General features: G+C 35.1%; 1 protein-coding gene across 8 annotated transcripts in view; it reads left to right on the top strand.

Annotated features, from left to right (window-relative positions):
* map4k3a (mitogen-activated protein kinase kinase kinase kinase 3a) overlaps nucleotides 1-19,503 on the top strand; it is an 81,771-nt gene that overhangs the window by 35,331 nt on the left and 26,937 nt on the right. For 5 of the 8 annotated variants that reach the window (XM_048173132.1, XM_048173130.1, XM_048173128.1 and 2 more), the window contains exons 3-15: nucleotides 2,791-2,881; nucleotides 4,592-4,656; nucleotides 9,139-9,194; nucleotides 9,389-9,436; nucleotides 10,766-10,808; nucleotides 11,098-11,170; nucleotides 11,425-11,556; nucleotides 12,861-12,923; nucleotides 13,309-13,390; nucleotides 13,734-13,850; nucleotides 14,376-14,450; nucleotides 17,552-17,630; nucleotides 18,021-18,079. In XM_048173132.1, the coding sequence (XP_048029089.1) occupies nucleotides 2,791-2,881; nucleotides 4,592-4,656; nucleotides 9,139-9,194; nucleotides 9,389-9,436; nucleotides 10,766-10,808; nucleotides 11,098-11,170; nucleotides 11,425-11,556; nucleotides 12,861-12,923; nucleotides 13,309-13,390; nucleotides 13,734-13,850; nucleotides 14,376-14,450; nucleotides 17,552-17,630; nucleotides 18,021-18,079 (983 nt within the window). The remainder of the gene's footprint in view (nucleotides 1-2,790; nucleotides 2,882-4,591; nucleotides 4,657-9,138; nucleotides 9,195-9,388; nucleotides 9,437-10,765; nucleotides 10,809-11,097; nucleotides 11,171-11,424; nucleotides 11,557-12,860; nucleotides 12,924-13,308; nucleotides 13,391-13,733; nucleotides 13,851-14,375; nucleotides 14,451-17,551; nucleotides 17,631-18,020; nucleotides 18,080-19,503) is intronic. The other 3 variants (XM_048173126.1, XM_048173131.1, XM_048173133.1) reach the window with 1 other exon arrangement.

The raw sequence follows: 19,503 nt of genomic DNA, 5'->3' as shown, positions 1-19,503 counted from the left end.
TGAATGATTATTTTATAGAAGGTTCAAGTGGTAGTGTAAGGAATTAGAAGCAAGCAGAGTATGTCTGTAGTATGTCACGCAGTGCCATCTGCTGATGAAAACTATGCTCAATCGTTTCGAGAGAGAATCGCGATGCATTCGAAAAAATCTCAGAATCAATCCGGAATCAATTCTTGATTCGCAATGCATTGATATATTTTCCCATCCCTACCGTGAGGCCACAAGAGGGGATTTATGAATGGAAGCGAAGCGAGACTAGGGCTGGGCGATATATTTCATGCTATTGTCACGCGCATTTCGTCAGTAAAGCCGGTTCCCTGATTACCGCTAAATCGCCATCACCTGCTTTCAAATGGAATAGACAGAGCCGTAGTTCACTGACAAGCTACGCAATATCACGTTCATTATCGAAGGCGATTCATCTGCGATAATGAACGCGATATTGCGCAGCTTGTCAGTGAACTACGGCTCTGTATATTAAATGCCGCTCCATTTGAAAGCAGGTGATGGCGATTTCGCGGTAATCGGGGAACTGGCTTTACTGACAAAATGCGCGTGACAATCTCATGCGATATATCGCCCAGCCCTAAGCGAGACGCGGCTGACGCTGGTAGGTCACGTATCAGTAACAACATGGCGAACATAGTATGTCCGATTTTATTGTTGTTGTTCCGTCTCTTTAGTTTCGTTTTCTATTGTGAAACAACGGCCTGGGCCAGTGTTGCCACCTTGTGGATCAGCTGATTAGTGCAAAACAAATTCAGTGTGCATGTGCTATCTGCGTGTACAAAGTAAAGTTTGGGATTTACTGTGAAGTTATCAGATGATAATACCATGGTAGTGTATGTCTTACATTTATATATCAAGGTTTTTACATCAAAGTATACCATAATGAAATTATGGTTGATTCCAAAATGTTCCACTTTGTACTATTTTGTAAGAGTAAATGCACTAATAAGTGACCTTTCATCTTGTAAATGCGATCACTGGTGCCTGCACCCAGCTTGGGCTGTTCAGCTTAATGGTGAATTACACAAGTTAAAATATTTATCTCTGCCTCTCTATGTGGGAGTAAAAGGAGTGTGTTGCTAGTGTCAGTAGGAGAGAACAAGGAAAAACCGTTAAAAAAAAAAATTTAATGAGCCTGCAGCTTCCATCATTAAGCAAGCAGTCACAACAAAGTGACTTTGTTCTCTTCCGCTCTCTCCTCCATCTCTCATAATCAGTCTCTCCCTCTCTCTCCCTTCTCGTCTCGCTCTCCACTCACACACACATTTATAGAGCAAAGCCAGAGATCAAGGTCAGCTCAGATGGAGTCAGGCCAGAAGCCCCCACACAAGCATTATGGGTGATTGCCTTCTCGTGTCACCCATCAGCTGAGATCACATCACTTCCAATAAGTTACCATAATTTCAGATATTCAATCTCTGTCTGTTACTTTGTCTTCCCCCTATTTGTTTTTCCATCTCCTCCTTTTTCTTTTACAACAACAAATAAATGTATCTGAAGGAAGAAGGCCCTTGCTCAATACCTCTTGGCTTTCAAATGAGCTGAGCTAAAATAACAACTGAACATTACCGGTTTGAGAGAGAAAGGAAGTTTAGATGAGGGGCGTAAATCTCTTCATCAGCAGTTGGGGGGAGAAAACCACAGCGATGCATCAGGGGTCTGATGCTTTCTGAATGCCAAATAGAGCTCAGTGCTGTATAGACACTATATACATAAGTGCCTGACCGTCCCCTTTCGTCTTATGCATGATTAAACAAGCATCCAATGCTTTGATATGTAGCTTTCATGAGGAATTGGAATGAATTTTTATATGGAGACATGTGTCACTATTACTTCTGCAAGGTCATGGTTCCATTGTGCATACTTGCAATGTGTTATATATATTATATTATATAAATTCCTACAATTTAATGGTTATATGTGTAATTTTAACCTGTTTTTAAAAAGACAACTGTCATTATTTTTTTCTCCGAATTTTTTTATTATAGAATTTATTATTTATTTATTTATCGTTTAAATATGTATTTTATTATTTTATTTTTATTTTGATAATAGTTTGTTATATCATTTTCACTAAAGAATATAATTTAATATAATATTAAATATAATTATATAATATAATATATAAATTCCTACAATTTAAAGGTGGTGTGTAATTTTAACCTGTTTTTATAAAGACAACTATCATTTTTTTTTTTCAGAATTTATTATTTTGTTATAGAATTTTTTATTAATTTTTATTTATCATTTAAATATGTATTTATGTATTATTATTTTATTTTTATTTTGATAATAGTTTATATTATATCATTTTCACTGAAGAATTTTATTTTATTTATTTAAATGTGTATTTTATTATTTTGATAATAGTTCAAATATTATATTATACTATATTATATAAATTTTATATATAAATTCCTACAATTTAAAGATGATGTGTGTAATTTTAACCCATTTTTAAAAAGACAACTCAATTTTACTGCAGAAATTACTTAAAGTAATCAAAGTTTACATTTACAGTAAAACTTACTGTGATGGTATCAGATGGTAATGCCATGGTACTTTCATATATACCATGGTATTGTATATTTTCCATTTGCATACCAGAGTTTTTACATGTTACTCAAAGAAATAATGAAATCATGGTAGATTCCAAAATGTTGTACAAATTTTGTGCAACACTTTTTCATCAACATGAATGAATTAGCTGAATAACGTGTATTTCTCTGTCATGTTCATACGCTCACCTTGTTCCCATCTCTCTGCGTTTTCTCTCGACAGGCGAGGACTTCGCAGTGGTTCAGCAGGAAATAATCATGATGAAAGACTGCAAGCACTCTAACATTGTGGCCTATTTTGGTAGTTACTTAAGGTATAGTAATGACCACTTTCCTGACCACACTTTTACAGTTCTCTGCTCTCTCCTTTACTTACCACTTCTTTCACTCTCTCCCCTCCTGCTCTGTCAGTTCCTATTCCTGTAAGGCCGTTGAGTTGACACTGTGCTCTGTTGGCTTGGGTCTCTCAGCTGCACTGCAGGAACAGCCACAGTGGCTGCAGCACCTCTGTTTCTGCTAATTGTACAACCTGTGCCTCACGGCAAGGCTTAAACCTAACTTGATATTCTAAGAATAGGATTTTAAGCAAGGATGTAGATCGCATTTGATCTTGATGGCAACAAGCAGGACTTTAACATTGACAGTATAATGTTTGGTGTTACATGACACCGTCATCGGCCACCGGGGATCTACAATCTTTTAGTTTCAAGATTAGAAATAAGAATCACTTTAGTTCAGTAGAAGATTAAACAAAAAACATAAAAATCATTTTAACGCATCCCTCAGTTTGTAGAACAACCGAAAATTGTTTACTAACAATGGTGGTCTGTGGGGCAAGACATTCTGGGAGATTTAAAAGCAGAAATATGAAGGTTGTAATTTCTTCTTATTAATTAGCAACTTAATTCCTGTAGATGTATTTTCTCTGTGAACAGTTTTTGATATCGTTTTATTATATTAGTTTCATGTAAACATGTAGAACCTAATGTTAATGTCTACTGGTCATACTATGGCTATGAAATAGTGCATTTTAACATTTATCCTGGTTCAATATCTCATACTAATTTTTACAAACTGAGGGAAATAGCATGTACCCAGCATGTAATAGATACCATATATCAATACAGCTTCTATTTTACTTTTTCCGTTTATATATAGACTACCATTCAAATGTTTGGTCTCAGTAAGATTACAAAAAAAAATATTTATTTATTTTGATAAAAAATTGATTTTGGATCAAAAGTGGCAGAAAAGACATATGAAAAGATTTCTATTTCAAATAAATGCTGATCTTTTGAACTTTATATTTAATTCAGATTCTTCAGAATCCTGAAGGAAATTTAACACAGCTTCCAAAGAGATTTTAAGTAGCACAATTTTTATCAACATTGACAATAATATGAAATGTTTCTTGTGCACCGAACCATCATATTAGAACGATTTCTTATGTATATGAGTAATGATGCTGAGAATTCAGCTTGGTCATCACTGGAATAAATTACATTTTAAAATATTTTACAATAGAAAAGTTAAAATTAAATTTTAATGATATTTCATAATATTGCTGTTTTTACTGTCATTTTGATTAAATTAATGCAGCCTTGAGCATAAGGCACTTAAAAAAAATATCTTACTGACCCCAAACTTTTGAACCGTATATATATTAATTCTGAAGTTGGGACAAACTGGATAAAGTTACAGTTTAATGAATTAAATTAACCATTACCAAATAATGTTATTCTGGTCTTTCTCATAGCTGTAGGCGACTCGAGTGGTTTATCTTTGGAAGATAGTATATCTCTTAAATATTAGTCTAGACATTACACACCTTTAGAGAAGTGGAGGAGGGTGTTTTTGATAAAAGCAGGTTGCATGTGAGTTATGACTCTGTCTCTTGCTTGCTGTGTCATGACCCAGAAAAGTGTGCATCCTTTCACTCTCCCTATGGGGCTGCCAGGGGACTATTTCGAGATCCATCGATTGAAATATAATTTGTTGGTGTTTTTCTTTCTCTGTCTTTTCAGGAGAGATAAATTATGGATATGTATGGAATACTGTGGGGGAGGCTCATTGCAAGACATATATCACGGTAAGATACACCATATAAAGGTAAACAATCAACTGCAACGCTAACTCAGACTCACTCAGTGGTCAGTATTTCAATGCTGTGCAATATCTCCTTTCCATTCATTATTTAAAGGAATAGTTCACCCAGAAATGAAAATTCTGTCATCATTTATTCATCATCATCTAGTTCCAAACCCATATGATTTTATTTCTACTGTAAAACACAACATGATTCATTTAGAAGAATTTTCTTGGTCGGTTTTCTTGCCGTGCAATTCTTTTCCATGAGGCTTTCGAGCTTCCAAGAGGATGCAAAAAAGTGATCCATATGATTTTGAAGTCAAAGAGCGACCTGTACGTTGTTCAGAATGCCTCTTTTTGCATTCCACGTGAGAAATGAAGTCTTGAAATGACATGAGAGTGAGTAAATAATCATATCATTTTCATTTTTGGATGAACTATTACTCTAAAAGGCCTAGCGTAAACAATGTTGACACGAGGCCTGCCATGGTTTGAAGGTTCTTCTCATTTCCGATGCCAATTTCTACATAAATAGACATTCTTGTCCTCCAATTAACAATTTGATTCTTGACAGATGGCCTAAATATACAAATCTTTTCTTATGTTGTTGGAAAGTGTCCCTCTGTATGTACCCAGGGGATAAATTTAGCAGAGCTCAGTAGAGTGGCCTGTCAGATCATTAGAGCTCATTTTCACGGCAGCTGTCGGCAGTTCTCCGTTTCTCTTTGAGCCTCTGCGTGGGGGGGAGATGGTGTTATGCCACTAACGTGTTAGCTTCGTGCCCAGCCCCACATCCCACGTTATCTCCCCCCTGCTGCCACGGCTGCACTCGACTGCAGGGTCATGGGCCTGATTAGAGCCGAGGCCGACTGGCTTCCATTCTTCCTACACAGATAAAGGCACATATAACACATGAATCAAGTTCTGCTCGGCCAAACATGTTTTTAAGTTACTTTCTGAACTAGTAAATGATCAAGAAAAGAAATGTGAGGTAAAAAAGTGGATATTTCTGCTGTTTGGACGTAATTTTAGAGAACAAACCTTATACAAATTTGTCTTTAATGCACTCTTTATCCTTTACATATGTCTAACACATATTTAATGGAATATACACTATTGTTTAAGAATACATACTGAATATTTAGCAAGAATGCATTAAATTAATGAAAAGTCAGATTTATAATGTTTTTAACCCTTTCGAGCGTGAGTTTAAAATATTCTAACTGTCCCCCCAGAGTGAGTTTTTTTAAGGCGACCGTTATTTTAGAACGTTTGCCTTTAATGTTTCCATAGCGACGCGTCATGCGTGTCACGAGCGCTGAACGCAGCCACAATAACACTGTATGACAGGTGGATCGCTATTATTTTGTTTTTCCTTGTTTATTTAAAATATTCACAAACTTGCTTACCATGTTATCAACTATCTGATATTCCGATCCTCAAATATGTGTAAGTGAGTGTGTTTTGTCGTTTAAAAGCCTTTATAAATGATCTTTATCTTGATCTATAACGCGAGATGGGCGCCGCCATCTTAGTTTGCGCAGCAGTTCACAGAGTCCTGTCAGTCGGATTTACAGCAGGTGAATTCATCATTTTCTCCCGAAATATATGCAAGTAAGTGGCTGGTGAACTGGAAGAATAATAGAGTAAACTTTGTAGTTACTTAGGCCCATTATGTGTGTCTGATATGAATAAATGTCGGCAAATTGTATTTTAATGGATTGTTATTGCTCCTTCCACTGATGTCTGACATCAGTGTGTATTTTATAAACTCTAAATATATTGTTTTAATGGTGCTTATGTGTATTTAAATGTCTGAATCCTTAAAAGAAACGTTATGTGGCTGAAAACACTGCATAGTTGTGATATGTGACAAGAGCTGCGCGCGTCCGTCTCGCAACCAGAGCGCGAAAGCGCAGTTTGAATCTGGCAGTTATGTGACGTCGCTGAACGTTCGAAATCCCATATGTGGGACCGTACGCCCAGGGGCACTGAAATAAAAATCCCATATGTGGGACCGTACCGCTCAAAGGGTTAAAAAAATGTAGGGCTGTCTTTGACTAAAGATTTCAATAGTTGACTAGTAGTAGTTCATTTTAAGCTGCTGTCCACAATTTTTGGCCCTCTAGAGGTTAATAAACAGAACTGCACATGTCTTGCGGAAGAACATTGTAGCCGGAGCTACTTTTCTCCGTGTATGTCTATGGCGAGTCACGCAGTTACTGTGATACTCTGCGGCGGGTCCTACCAGTCCGGTCTGAAATAGTCCGAATATAAACACTTATTATAAGTGTACCATGATTCAGGATAAGACAAAAACACGGTTTGGAAAATGGATTCATGTTGTATATTCTTATTATATAATTTTTGTACATTTTTAACACAAAAAAAGTTGCGGACTGCAGCTTTAAGCGATTAGTTGACTAACATATAAATCATAATAATGAGCCTTTAATCACCTATATAAAATTCAGTTCATTTAATGACGCTACAGTTTACTTGAGACCGAGATGGCAGAAAGGGCATCCTGTTTTTTCATTATTTTACAAAAGCGCAACATTTTGTTGTTATTGTGAGTTTATAGAAATAAAAACAAAACATTTACAGTTTCGAATGTTGTATTATTCTTATTTACTGCTACTCCAACCAAAATTGTTGGAGTAGCATGTCATGCAGTGAACACACTCACTACACAAACACTTGGATATGCGGCAAATAATAGCGCACATTTACGTAGGTTAACGTTAGAGCAAGTGGACTTGTTTTAAGTGATAAGCCATATTTAAAGGATTAGTCCACTTTTAAATACACTTTTCCTGATAAATTTACTCACCCCCATGTCATCCAAGATGTTCATGTCTTTCTTTCGTCAGTCGAAAAGAAATGAAGATTTTTGAGGAAAACATTCCAGGATTTTTCTCCTTACAGTGGATTTCAATGGCTACCAACAGATTGAAGGTCAAAATTACAGTTTCAGTGCAGCTTCAAGGGCTTTTAACGATACCAGATGAGTAATAAGGGTCTTATCTAGCGAATCGATCGGTCATTTGCGAAAAAAATATAACCGTTTATGCTTTATAAACAAAATATCGCCTTGAACGTACTTTCCGTTTCCGCATTCTTCATAACGCTTACGCTGAATGTTCTATATCTACTTACGGAACGAACGCGGCGGCAGTTTCGTTTTTTTCCGTAACTTGAATAGGGAAGGCGTAGGACATTCAGCGTAAGCGTTATGAAGAATGCGGAAGCGGAAAGTACGTTCAAGGCGATATTTTGTTTATAAAGCATAAACGGTTGTATTTTTTTCGAAAATGACCGATCGATTCGCTAGATAAGACCCTTATTACTCATCTGGTAACTGAAACTGTAATGTTGACCTTCAATTTAGCCATTGAAATCCACTGTAAGGAGAATAATCCTGGAATGTTTTCCTCAGAAACCTTCATTTCTTTTCGACTGAAGAGAGAAAGACATGAACATCTTGGATGACATGGGGGTGAGTAAATTTATCAGGAAAAGTGTATTTAAAAGTGGACTAATCCTTTAAGGTTGATGAATGATAGGCAAAAGTTTTAGGGCAGCCCTAAAAAGTTTAAAATTAAAGCTATTGTTTTGAACTTTCTATTCATCGAACAATGGTCGAGAAACAGCTTTTGTAATCTTTCATCACTAGGTAACTTATACCAAATCACCATGCCCTCTTATTTTTCAACCTATCACGTTACCTGTCATATAGAGTAACATTTTGTTACAGTCCAGTCAAATCCTGGCATTTTTTTTCACTGAATATCTGGTTTCACATTTAGAAAGCATTAAATTACATAAGTAAAATGGGTTGTGAACACCATCTCATACATTTAAGACCCTTCTGCTGTCTTTTTCTCTCTCCTCCTCCAGCCCATTTAGTATTCACTTCATCCCATTAGCACATTTCCTGTTTTTGTGACATTTTAATCAGCAATAAAAGTCTCTATTGACTTGAAGAAGATTAACTGTTCTGCTGAAGTGTCAGAGGCTTCAAACTGTCAAACATCCTACATGGTTTTGGGAACAGACAGACCCTCTCAGACGCTCTTAGAATTTTCTTGTTATTTTCATCAATAGTCCATTTAGAGTTGTAGAGTAATTCTATAACTCTATATTTTGTTAGGTTGGAAACTTGTAATCAGTTTCATTGCGTTCTTGACAATCTCGTCCTCGGTCTGCTGGATGAAACCCGTTAGTGGTGCTTTTGTTAAACTCTCATTCCAGTGTGGTATGGGAAGGATCAGTGTTATATATGTTCTCTTGGTTTAGACAAGTTTAAACAATCTTAAGAGAACTACTCCGCATGCCTCATTTTCAACTCATGTGTTTGCACTTTTACACACTTTTATATTGTTCAAATCATTACATTCAAGCTGTTTAATATTGTGGATGGGATTTTTAAGATGTTTTTAGATTATATTAGTGCTAATGCACACTAAATATGTCTCCACAGTTACTGGGCCGCTAACAGAATCACAGATAGCATATGTAACAAGAGAAACCCTTCAGGTAAGCCATTTTACCGGACTCTGTTTTGACAACCAAAGCAATCTGCTGTGACTATAAAAGCTACTTTTGAATTTTTAATGGTAGGCATGTTGACCGATATTTCATGCCCTGTGTCTCTAAAAAGGCACATTGTAAATGTGTTTTTGAAATAATTATGGATTTAAAATGAGTTTTAATCATGGCTTTCCTTTCAGGGTTTATATTACCTACACAACAAAGGAAAGATGCATCGAGACATAAAGGTACTGTCATTTATTTCTGATTGATCTTAGCTTTTGTATGTCTAAATGAATGGCGCTTTTCAGTGGCAAGGAATTGATTGATTTAATTGTACTCAAATGGCAAGAAAAAGTTAAGTGACAGCACATAAAAGCACCAGGTTTTACCTTGCAATGAAAAAAATGTTGTTTTTCACAAAGCAGATCAATCATTATTTTTGTAAATCTGTTTGGTGTCGCTGATGGCGCAGAAATTAAGCTTTAATGACTAACGATTCATCGTTATTTCTAGGAAATTCCTTTATCAATTTTGCCATTATTTTGCAATTATGTATGGTGCTGCTAGTGGTGGAGAAATTACACACTTCACATTTAGTTGCTTCAAAGATTGTATTTCATAGTTTTAATAAAGCATACTTCTAAATGCTTCTAAATAAGGAATATTTTGCAATAAATTTGAAATATGCTACTGTTCAAAAGTTTAGGGTTGGTATAAGGTTTTAATGTCTTTAAAAGAAGTCTCTTATGCTCACCAAGGCTGCATTTTAACTGTAATATTATGAAGTATTATTACAATTTTAATACATTTTAAAGTGTAATTTATTCCTGTAATGGCAAAGATGAATTTTCAGCTGCCAGTCTTCATTCTAACATGCTGATTTTTGGGATTTCTTATAATTATCAATGTTGAAAACAGTTGTACTGCTTAAATTTTTTTTTTAGAAACCGTGGTTTTTCAGGATTCTTTGATGAATAGAAATTTTAAAAAAGCAGCATTTTGTTTAAATAAAAATCCTTTGTAACATAAATGTCTTTACTGTCACTTTTGATCAATTTAATACATCCTTTGCTGAATAAAAGTATTAATTAATAAAAATACTTTCCCAAAACTGAACGGTCATGTATGTTGGCTGTTAAAATCAACAAATTATTATTATTGCACCATAGGCTGGCAGTGCTCATTACATCTAAAATTTGTGCATTTCATTGGTTTACCATGGCTGTTTACAAAAATGCCCTTAAAGTAAAGCCCTTAGTGCCTTTTAATGGTGATCTGGTGAAGCCAGATGTGCAATCACTGGGAAAGAAAGAGAAAATGTGTCACCTGGCCAGAGGGAGTGTAATTAGTATGATTCAGATGATGCTTTCACGTCTCTGATCATAGATGAAAGCAGGTGTTGAAAGAGTGATTTTATTGAAAAAAAGATGAGATTCTGAAGTCTGCCAGATTCATTTTTCATTTCATCTCACAAATCGACAAGTAAAACATCTAATAATGTCTAATAGCAGATGTGTAATTCTCTTATATTACAGTGTCATTTATTTCATTGAGTGTTTTTCCATTTGAAATAGGGTGCCAATATTTTATTGACGGACAATGGTTATGTCAAGCTAGGTAAGAAAACAATATGATCTTTCCATTGTGATAAATGTGGGGTACTCTAAATGAATCTATTTATGATGTTACCAGCTCAAATCATTAAAAAAGTGTAAATAGCTCAGTGTTGAGCATCAGCATCACCTCATGTTGTCACGTTTGATCTGCTGTGGCATTACACAGCTCTCAAATTTCATAATTCATAAGACAGAATTAGACGCATGGTTGTGTGAGCTGCACACAACTCACATGAGAGTTGTTTGTGGCAATGTAGTAAAGAGGATCTTTTGTTTCTTTTTTTCTGCAGCTGATTTTGGTGTATCTGCACAGATCACAGCCACACTAGCTAAAAGAAAATCCTTCATTGGGACTCCTTATTGGTATACCGCATTTTTTTTTTTTTTCTAGCTTTGTTGTGCTGCACACACACATCTTACAATCATACATGTTTGCAATAAATTATATATATATATACAGTACTACCTGAAATGATTTGTAAAAATCAGAGTTGAGTTTTAAAAAAATTTAAACTTTTATAATTCAGTAGGCCACAGACTTTCCACAGCTTATGTAACCATCAAATGTTCATGAATATACTGTGAATGATGATGTGGTCTGTAACCCATGCTGACAGGATGGCCCCAGAAGTGGCCGCTGTGGAGAGGAAAGGAGGCTACAATCATCTGTGTGACATCTGGGCTGTGGGCATCACTGCTATTGAACTAGCTGAACTGCAACCTCCCATGTTTGATCTTCATCCAATGAGGTGAGGGATTAAACAACACTATGGATCTGTTCCAATTCAAAAAGTGCTGAATTTTTAGCTGTACCCTAAAAAAGTACTGTGGCAGTACCATGATGGTATTAGGTATGATGGTATACCACAATACTGAAAGATTGCCATACTATTTTACAGATTTCACAGTTGTTGTTCAGATAAAGATTCCACTTTAAGGTGTTTTTCAATGTTAAACAACTTTCTCTTATTTTTGCTTTTTCAATTAGCTCAAGCAGTGACATGGTTTGTTCAACCAGTAAAAAGAGTGTTTGGGAAACCAGTTTGAAAGTAGATGTTCAAGAACTTCAATAACTAAAATGTCATGAAAAGCATTCTCTTGGTCGAAATGGACATAAATAAGAACTTCTCTATTTTCGACTCTAGCTACTTTAACCAAATAAATAAATAATTATAATAATACCATGTCCAGAAAACATGTTAAAGGGATAGTTCACCTAAAAATGAAAATTTGATGTTTATCTGCTTACCCCCAGCGCATCCAAGATGGAGGTGACTTTGTTTCTTCAGTAGAACACAAATGATGATTTTTAACTCCAACCGTTGCCATCTGTCAGTCAAATAATGCTAGTGGATGGGAACTTCTACTATAAGAGTAAATAAAACTTGCTTAGACAAATCCAAATTAAACCCTGCGGCTCGTGACGACACATTGATGTCCTAAGACACGAAACGATCAGTTTGTGTGAGAAACTGAACAGTATACACGCGAGACATCACTGCTGTTGTCAGAGCACGATCAGACCACACTAAGCGAATGCTGAACGCAGTTGGACATAGTGGTGTATTAGAGGTAAAAATGATATAAATACTGTTCGGTTTCTCGCACAAACCGATTGTTTCGTGTCTTAGGACATCAATATGTCGTCACGATCCGCAGGGTTTAATTTGGACTTGTCTATGGAAGTTTTATTTACTCTTACAGTAGAAGTTCCCATTCGCTCGCATTATTTGACTGACAGACACAACGGTTGGAGTTAAAAATCATCATTTGTGTTCTACTGAAGAAACAAAGTCACCTACATCTTGGATGCGCTATGGGGAAGGAGATAAACATCAAATTTTCATTTTTGGGTGAACTATCCCTTTAATACTCTTGATACTTCTTTGTTAGTGTAAATAGTTGTTCTATTATATTTTGAGCATATTTTGTAATTGTCGAATTCTCACACTCAATGTTTTGATGAGTTGAGATGCTTTAATTTACCCATATTTTCTTTCTAAGTCATGTCATTTTTCTGCATTTTTCCCATTTTTTTTCCCTCTCTCTCCAGAGCTCTGTTTTTGATGACGAAAAGCAACTTTCAACCTCCCAAATTAAAAGACAAAGTTAAATGGTAAGTGGTATTTACATTTGCAGGCAATTATGCTACATAGCTGTGTAAAACACTTGAAACCAAGAGGCATTTCAGTGAGTTTCAGTCTGTGTTTTATATGCCCTATTCTTGAATATCATTAATCACCCCTGAAATTTGGGCCAAGCACTCTCATTTGCCCTAAACAGTTAGTTTTATGAATTTTGATAAGGTTGGACTTGACATTCTCTTATCTTGGCTAATTATGACTCTGGTCAGGTCGTCTGCCGAATAGTTCTCCATTACCTTGCAGCTCTGTTAAATCAAATTAGCTTAATTGCATTTAGAGCTAACAAACTGCTTGGCCTCTTGGTCGAAATGCTTGTTACGTGTAAGATTTATGGAGACTCTTCTTTATGTTCTGGAGGACCAATAATTTCCACAATTTTGTGAAATTGGCGTTGACGAAAAATCCAAAGAAACGGCCACCAGCTGACAAGTTATTGCAGGTATGAGGGGCTTTTTTGTATTCATAATGTTTGCATTATTTTAATTTTGAATTGCTTTTGTTAAATGTACTTTATAATTAATTATATTTTAAAATTGTATAATATAAATTTATTTAATTATAATTATTTATACAACTAATAATATTTTATCAGTTATTTATTTTATTTTTTATATCCATTTTTTGTTGAAATTCTTTTGAATTACATTCATTCAGTTTATTGTATAATTAATATTTTATACATTTTAAATTATATAACTTTAAATGCTCTTTACTAACAAAACACAAATGACATAAATCTTTAAAGAACATCTATCATTGCCATTTCAATCATCTCTACCCAGCATCCCTTTGTGTCCCAACCGTTGAGTCGTATTTTGGCGATTGAGCTGCTGGATAAAGCGAACAACCCCGACCACTCGTCCTTCACAGACCTGGATGATGACGACCCCGAGCCAGAGGTACAGTAAATCTCTCTGTGTGATTCTCAGTGTTATCACAACTATCACTTCAAGAACGAAGGCCCCATCGGGACTATTATTCACAACCAGAGCCCAGAAAATGCCAGCTGATCGAACTGACTACGTTAGCCTCTCAATCCCAAGAGCGGGGATGTCATTTTGATGAGCCCTGTGAGCTTATATCTTTGATACGTCAACCGTTTTATTGCGGTGATATTTTTCATTGGCGTACTTTCTTTATTATTAGCCTGTAATGGTTGTTTTAATGGCAGTCATTCGTTTCAGTTGTCTCTAAAGTAAGGTTTATATGCTGGCGTCTCTTCCAGTTGTGCTACAGGGCTACTTCTGCTGATAAAGATTTGTGAAATCATTTGGCCTCTTCTACAGTCCCCCTGTGAGAATGAAGACTTTTTTAAGGACATAGTTTTCCTTCATTTCATCTTTCCCTGTTCTACCATTTCCCCAAGCGTCCATTCATGCTCACTTCCTCTCTTATTCATTTTTTCCCCTCTCCTGCTCTTGAAGTTTAAATACAGGGGGTTGTTTTTACCAGTCTCTCCTCTCTCCCGGCGAGTCCTTCGCTTTGCAGCTCGCAGAAAGGTATCAGGGGTGGTTTGTGTGTGTGTATGTGAACATCTGGAAATGTTTTGATTAATAAGTGTTAATTTAGTGTTGATGACTATAATGACTTTGTGCGTGTTGTTCATTTATTTTCTCATAAGAGACTAATTTATCATTTTTGTTTTCATTAAAAGTGTTTTTAACCTAGACAAACATTTGTGCATGATGTGTGTTTTCTTGTTTGCTCAAATAGCTGTGTGTTAAAATGTATGTGTGTGTGTATATGTGCGTGAGTTACACAGGTATGCCCAAGGATGTTTTAGGAGGTTTTGCACTCTTGTCGGAATTTTGAACGGAGTGTTGATCCCTCAAGGGGTCGGTTTCGGAAACGGAAGCTCAGTTCAAAAGCTAGATTTGGATCCGTTGACATTAGATTTTTGTCTGGCCTCTTTGTGCTGAGGTTTACTTTAAGGGTTTAACAGAACATCAACATCAAAGAGCTTTTAGAGAAATTTCTTGCATCATGGAATGCAAATAACGTTCAATATTGGGGTGAATCTCGTGAAAAATGTCAAGAGCATGTCAAGGTCATATTTAACTCCTAAATTAAAAAAAAATATATAAATTAAACATTTTATAACAATTATTTTTATTTTAGGACCATTAAGATTACCATTTTATTATTTTTATTATTTTATTTTTGAGTTTGGTTGTAGTTCTCATTATTTTCATTGACTCTAATTTTGTAAAATCAGCTAAAGTTAAAGACAATACAACAAAAATAAATTTAATATAAATAATTTTATATATTGAAATATTAGTTTTATATATATATTATTTATTATATAAATGCTAGTTTTAGCTGATCATTTTTTTTTTAATTTAGATGTTAATTTTTAAATTTAAATTAAAAAAAATAAAATAAAAATAAACCTATCAAGGTCATACTTAACCCCTAAATATAAAGAAAATAATAAAATTAAGTTTATTTTTAGCACTATTTTTAGGACCACTTTTGAGTTTGTTTATAATTCTCATTATTTTCATAGATGATTCTCATTTTGTAATATATTAATGAGAATCATGTACAGGCACTATATATATATATATATATATATATATATATATATATATATATATATATATATAAAATCACAAATTTAAAATCTTCTTAAAGACAAAACAAATAAATAAATACTTTGAAAATGTAGGCCTATAAGTCACATAAATAGTAATCTTTATATAATTATGTTTTATTTTAATTTTCATTTATTTTGCATGTTAATTTTTTAATTGTTAATTGTATTTTTTTTTATTTTGGAGTGAAATATGAGCTAGACATGCTCTTTTTTTTTACTTTTACCCATTGGTTAAATTTTATTTCAATAAAATTAACAGTCTGGATTTATTTGCAATGTATATACTGTATAGATTTTTAGAAAGCTAGATAATATCTTTCTTAGTCACTGTACCATGTGGCTCAAGTGCTAAGAGGTGTGATAGAATATTCACAGGCGTCCGCTGAGGGAAGGGCGCAGTGTTTGGCACGCTGTCTATTTCTATTTCAGAGCCCTGCTGTGTCCTTGTTGTCTGAAGGTCGTGCGTCTGTTCCTCTGTCTTATCTCTCCTCATCACATCTACTTCAGCCCTGCTGGTGTGAAACTGAAGAGAAGGATGTCCTTCAGTGACCATTTAGTTTCCTGGACCTGTTTAGGATGTCAGCGTGCTTTTACGTGTGGTGCTTATGCATGTGTTTCCATATCGACATGCGTGTGTGCATCTGTGTGCTGCTGATGGAAGGTGTTCTCTGATTCATGAATGACAGCAAACTTTTCTGGATAGTCATCAGGGACTCGGACGGCCAGTAGGCCGTAATGATTTTCTCTTGGGCTGCAGTGAGACAGGACAGCAGCGTCAGACGGATAGGGATTCAGAGGGTCAGCATCATGACCCCTACTGTTATCAGAGAGTGATGCCTGGCATGTATTTTTAGCTTGTGGAGTTTGCCCTCCACTGAGTCTCTGGCGATGGCACTAAGTGATATCTGAAGTGAAAGCATTTAAGCCGCTCTTGTCTTAAATGTATTGATGTGTGCAGATTTTGCTTACTGGGTGTTTTTATCTTAACTGGGCTTCTGATCTGCTAAGAATGGCGCACTAATATGCAAGCTATCGATTGAGAGCAGCTACAATCTCGACTTTTTTGGTTTGATGATGTTTATGTATAAAAGCCATGTCAAATCAGATTGCTTTAATAGTGATCGACTGATATGGGTTTCTCAATGGACGATGCTGATTAAATGATGGCAGGATATTGCTGATATATACATAATGGAATGAAATGATGGCAATTGAGGCATACCAAAAATTGCTGAAATTAAAACACTTTTATGTAATAAATTTTGCAAAATATTCAACCAAAATTCACAAACTCATGAACTGAGTGAAAATCATCAAGAAATGTCTGGGTTATTTTTTCATTCAGAATCAAAAGAAAAAAATGATAATTTTTTTTATTTATATATTTTTATATTCATATTTTAAGTATCAGTTTTGATCAAGTTTTGCATTGTCACATTTGGTCATTTTCATGACAGCTACACACTTTTTGTAATTGTCTATTTTTAAAAAATCATTGGTAAAAAAAGTTTAGTCATTGTTACACGTTACACGTAGTTACTGTTGTAATAACTATAAATTATGAATAATTACATGCAATAAACCCTAAACCAAACCATCAAACCCTCACCATGATTATTGTTCACTGTTGTAAAATAATGGAAATAAATGTCAGTCCTTTAAATAAATCAGGTTTAGTATAATAATCAATATTTTTTATTTTATTTTATTTTATTTTATTTTATTTTATTTTATTTTATTTTATTTTATTTTATTTTATTTTATTTTATTTTATTTTATTTTATTTTATTTTATTTTCCTGAAATATCACCCAAACATTTCATGATGTGAGATTCACCCTATATTGGACTTCATTTAGCCACATAAACATTCAAATGACCTCAAAACCATTGCCATTAGTACTCTAAATAACCTGTAGAGATAAACTCTACTTTTTAGAATGTGCTGCTGTGTATTTATTTGTTCTTGTGTATGTGTTTGTGTGTTTCTTTTTCTCCTTAGCCCCCAGTGTCTGTTCCACATCGGATTCGCTCAACAAGCCGTACCAGTAGGGAGGGGAAGACTCTGTCAGAGATTAACTGTGAGTGTTTGTTGGATTTCTCCCCTGGGCAGACCTGACAGGTGCTCCTGCTCTCCTGAGCGTGGCTGAGTGAATTTCTCAGCCTCAGTTCTCTGTCTGCAGGAGTATACCAGAAATTCTCTCTCATGATCTGTCTGTCAGTATCTGCTGGGGGATTTCTGTGACATACCTACCAGACATCTATACTGACTTGTGTGGTTTTGAGTGTTCATATCAACATGATATGATTATTTATGTTCAGACTTCAATTAGTTATATCAGTGAACTGACAGATTGTCAGTATTTACTCACCCTTGTGTCATTCCAAACACATATGCTGATACTGTATATTTCTGTACAGTACAGAAAAAGTAGGACTGTTGCTTTAATAATGGTTTTGTTTTCTGACAGTCGGTCAGGTGGAGTTTGACCCTCCTATAACAACAGAGACGAAACCGCATCATGAACCGGTGAGTACCACATCATGAACTCCTTTTCGTTTGGGTTCGCTTTGGGATTTCCTGTGATGGCAAACAATTCAACCAATCAGAAAACACTTTATATATCGTACTAGCTCTGTTCCAAAAACTAACGAGCTGCCTACTGCTTCCATAGGCAGCTTCCTTATAAGTAAACTCATTAATTAGAAAGTTCTACATAGGTAGCAACACAAACAGCTCAACTCAAAATTGATTTCAATAGGGTTTGTCATTAGCATGTTACTAAGCTAACACCGTGTTGCTCTGTTAAGCATAAAAATATGCACACTCATTAAATAATAAAAAATGTGATGATCCTTTAGTCTGTTAAAGGGTTAGTTCACCCAAAAATGAAAATTCTGTCATTTATTACTCACCCTCATGCTGTTCCACACCTGTAAGACCTTTAATCTTCGGAACGTGTTCCGATTAACGATTCTCTCTCAAGATCCATTAATGTATGTTTTTAGTACATTATTGGATCTTAAGAGTGGAACTGTCATTGCTGGCTATGAAGGCTTCACGGAGCCATCGGATTTCAACAAAAATATCTTAATTTGTGTTCCGAAAATGAACAAAGGTCTTACGGGTGTGGAATGACATGAGGGTGAGTAATAAATTACATTATTTTCATTTTTGGGTGAACTAACCCTTTAACTGTCAGTATTGTATGATACCGAATTTATAATGATTACTAAAATATGTGATGGGGAAAAGGCAAAAAAAAAAAAAATGTATTGCCTTTTTCCCTATCACATATTTTTATAATCATCATACATTAGGTATTATTCAAAAGCTTAAAGCTGCTGTCCATGATTTTTGGCCCTCTAGCGGTTAATAAACAGAACTGCACGCATCTTGCGGAGGAACATTGTAGCCGGAGCTACTTTTCTCCGTGTATGTCTATGGCGAGCCACGCAGTTTCTGTGATACTCTGCGGCGGGTCCTACCAGTCCGGTCTGAAATAGTCTGAATATAAACACTTATTGTAAGTTTACCATAATGATTCAGGATAAGACAAAAACACGGTTTATATTCTCATTATATCATTTTTGTACATTTTTAACACCAAAAAAGTGCGGACTGCAGCTTTAAACACTCAAAATTCATCCTGTGAAAACTATTTTGAAATTGGACATTGTGTTACAATGGAAACACTGCCTTAAAACCTTTTAAAGGGCTCAATTATTGTGGTATCAACTTCAAATTTGGAACACAACTTAAGTTCTTGGATTGGCTTCTTAATGAAGAATATATGCGATGCCGGTGGAAGCGTGCCCATGATCCCTCCATAGGAAGCTAACTAGGTTTTGAAACAGAGCAACTGTGAAACCACCCAGTCATGTCAAGCTTAATTTGAAATCACACTGCCTGTATAGCTGTTCACAAAGCTTATAACCAAGTATAGCGAACAC

The sequence above is a fragment of the Megalobrama amblycephala genome, linkage group LG21 (genome assembly GCF_018812025.1).
Source record: "Megalobrama amblycephala isolate DHTTF-2021 linkage group LG21, ASM1881202v1, whole genome shotgun sequence".
In the NCBI taxonomy this organism is placed as follows: Eukaryota; Metazoa; Chordata; class Actinopteri; order Cypriniformes; family Xenocyprididae; genus Megalobrama; species Megalobrama amblycephala.
The sequence above is the reverse complement of the archived record's forward strand: the minus strand, read 5'-3'. Positions and strand labels throughout refer to the sequence as shown.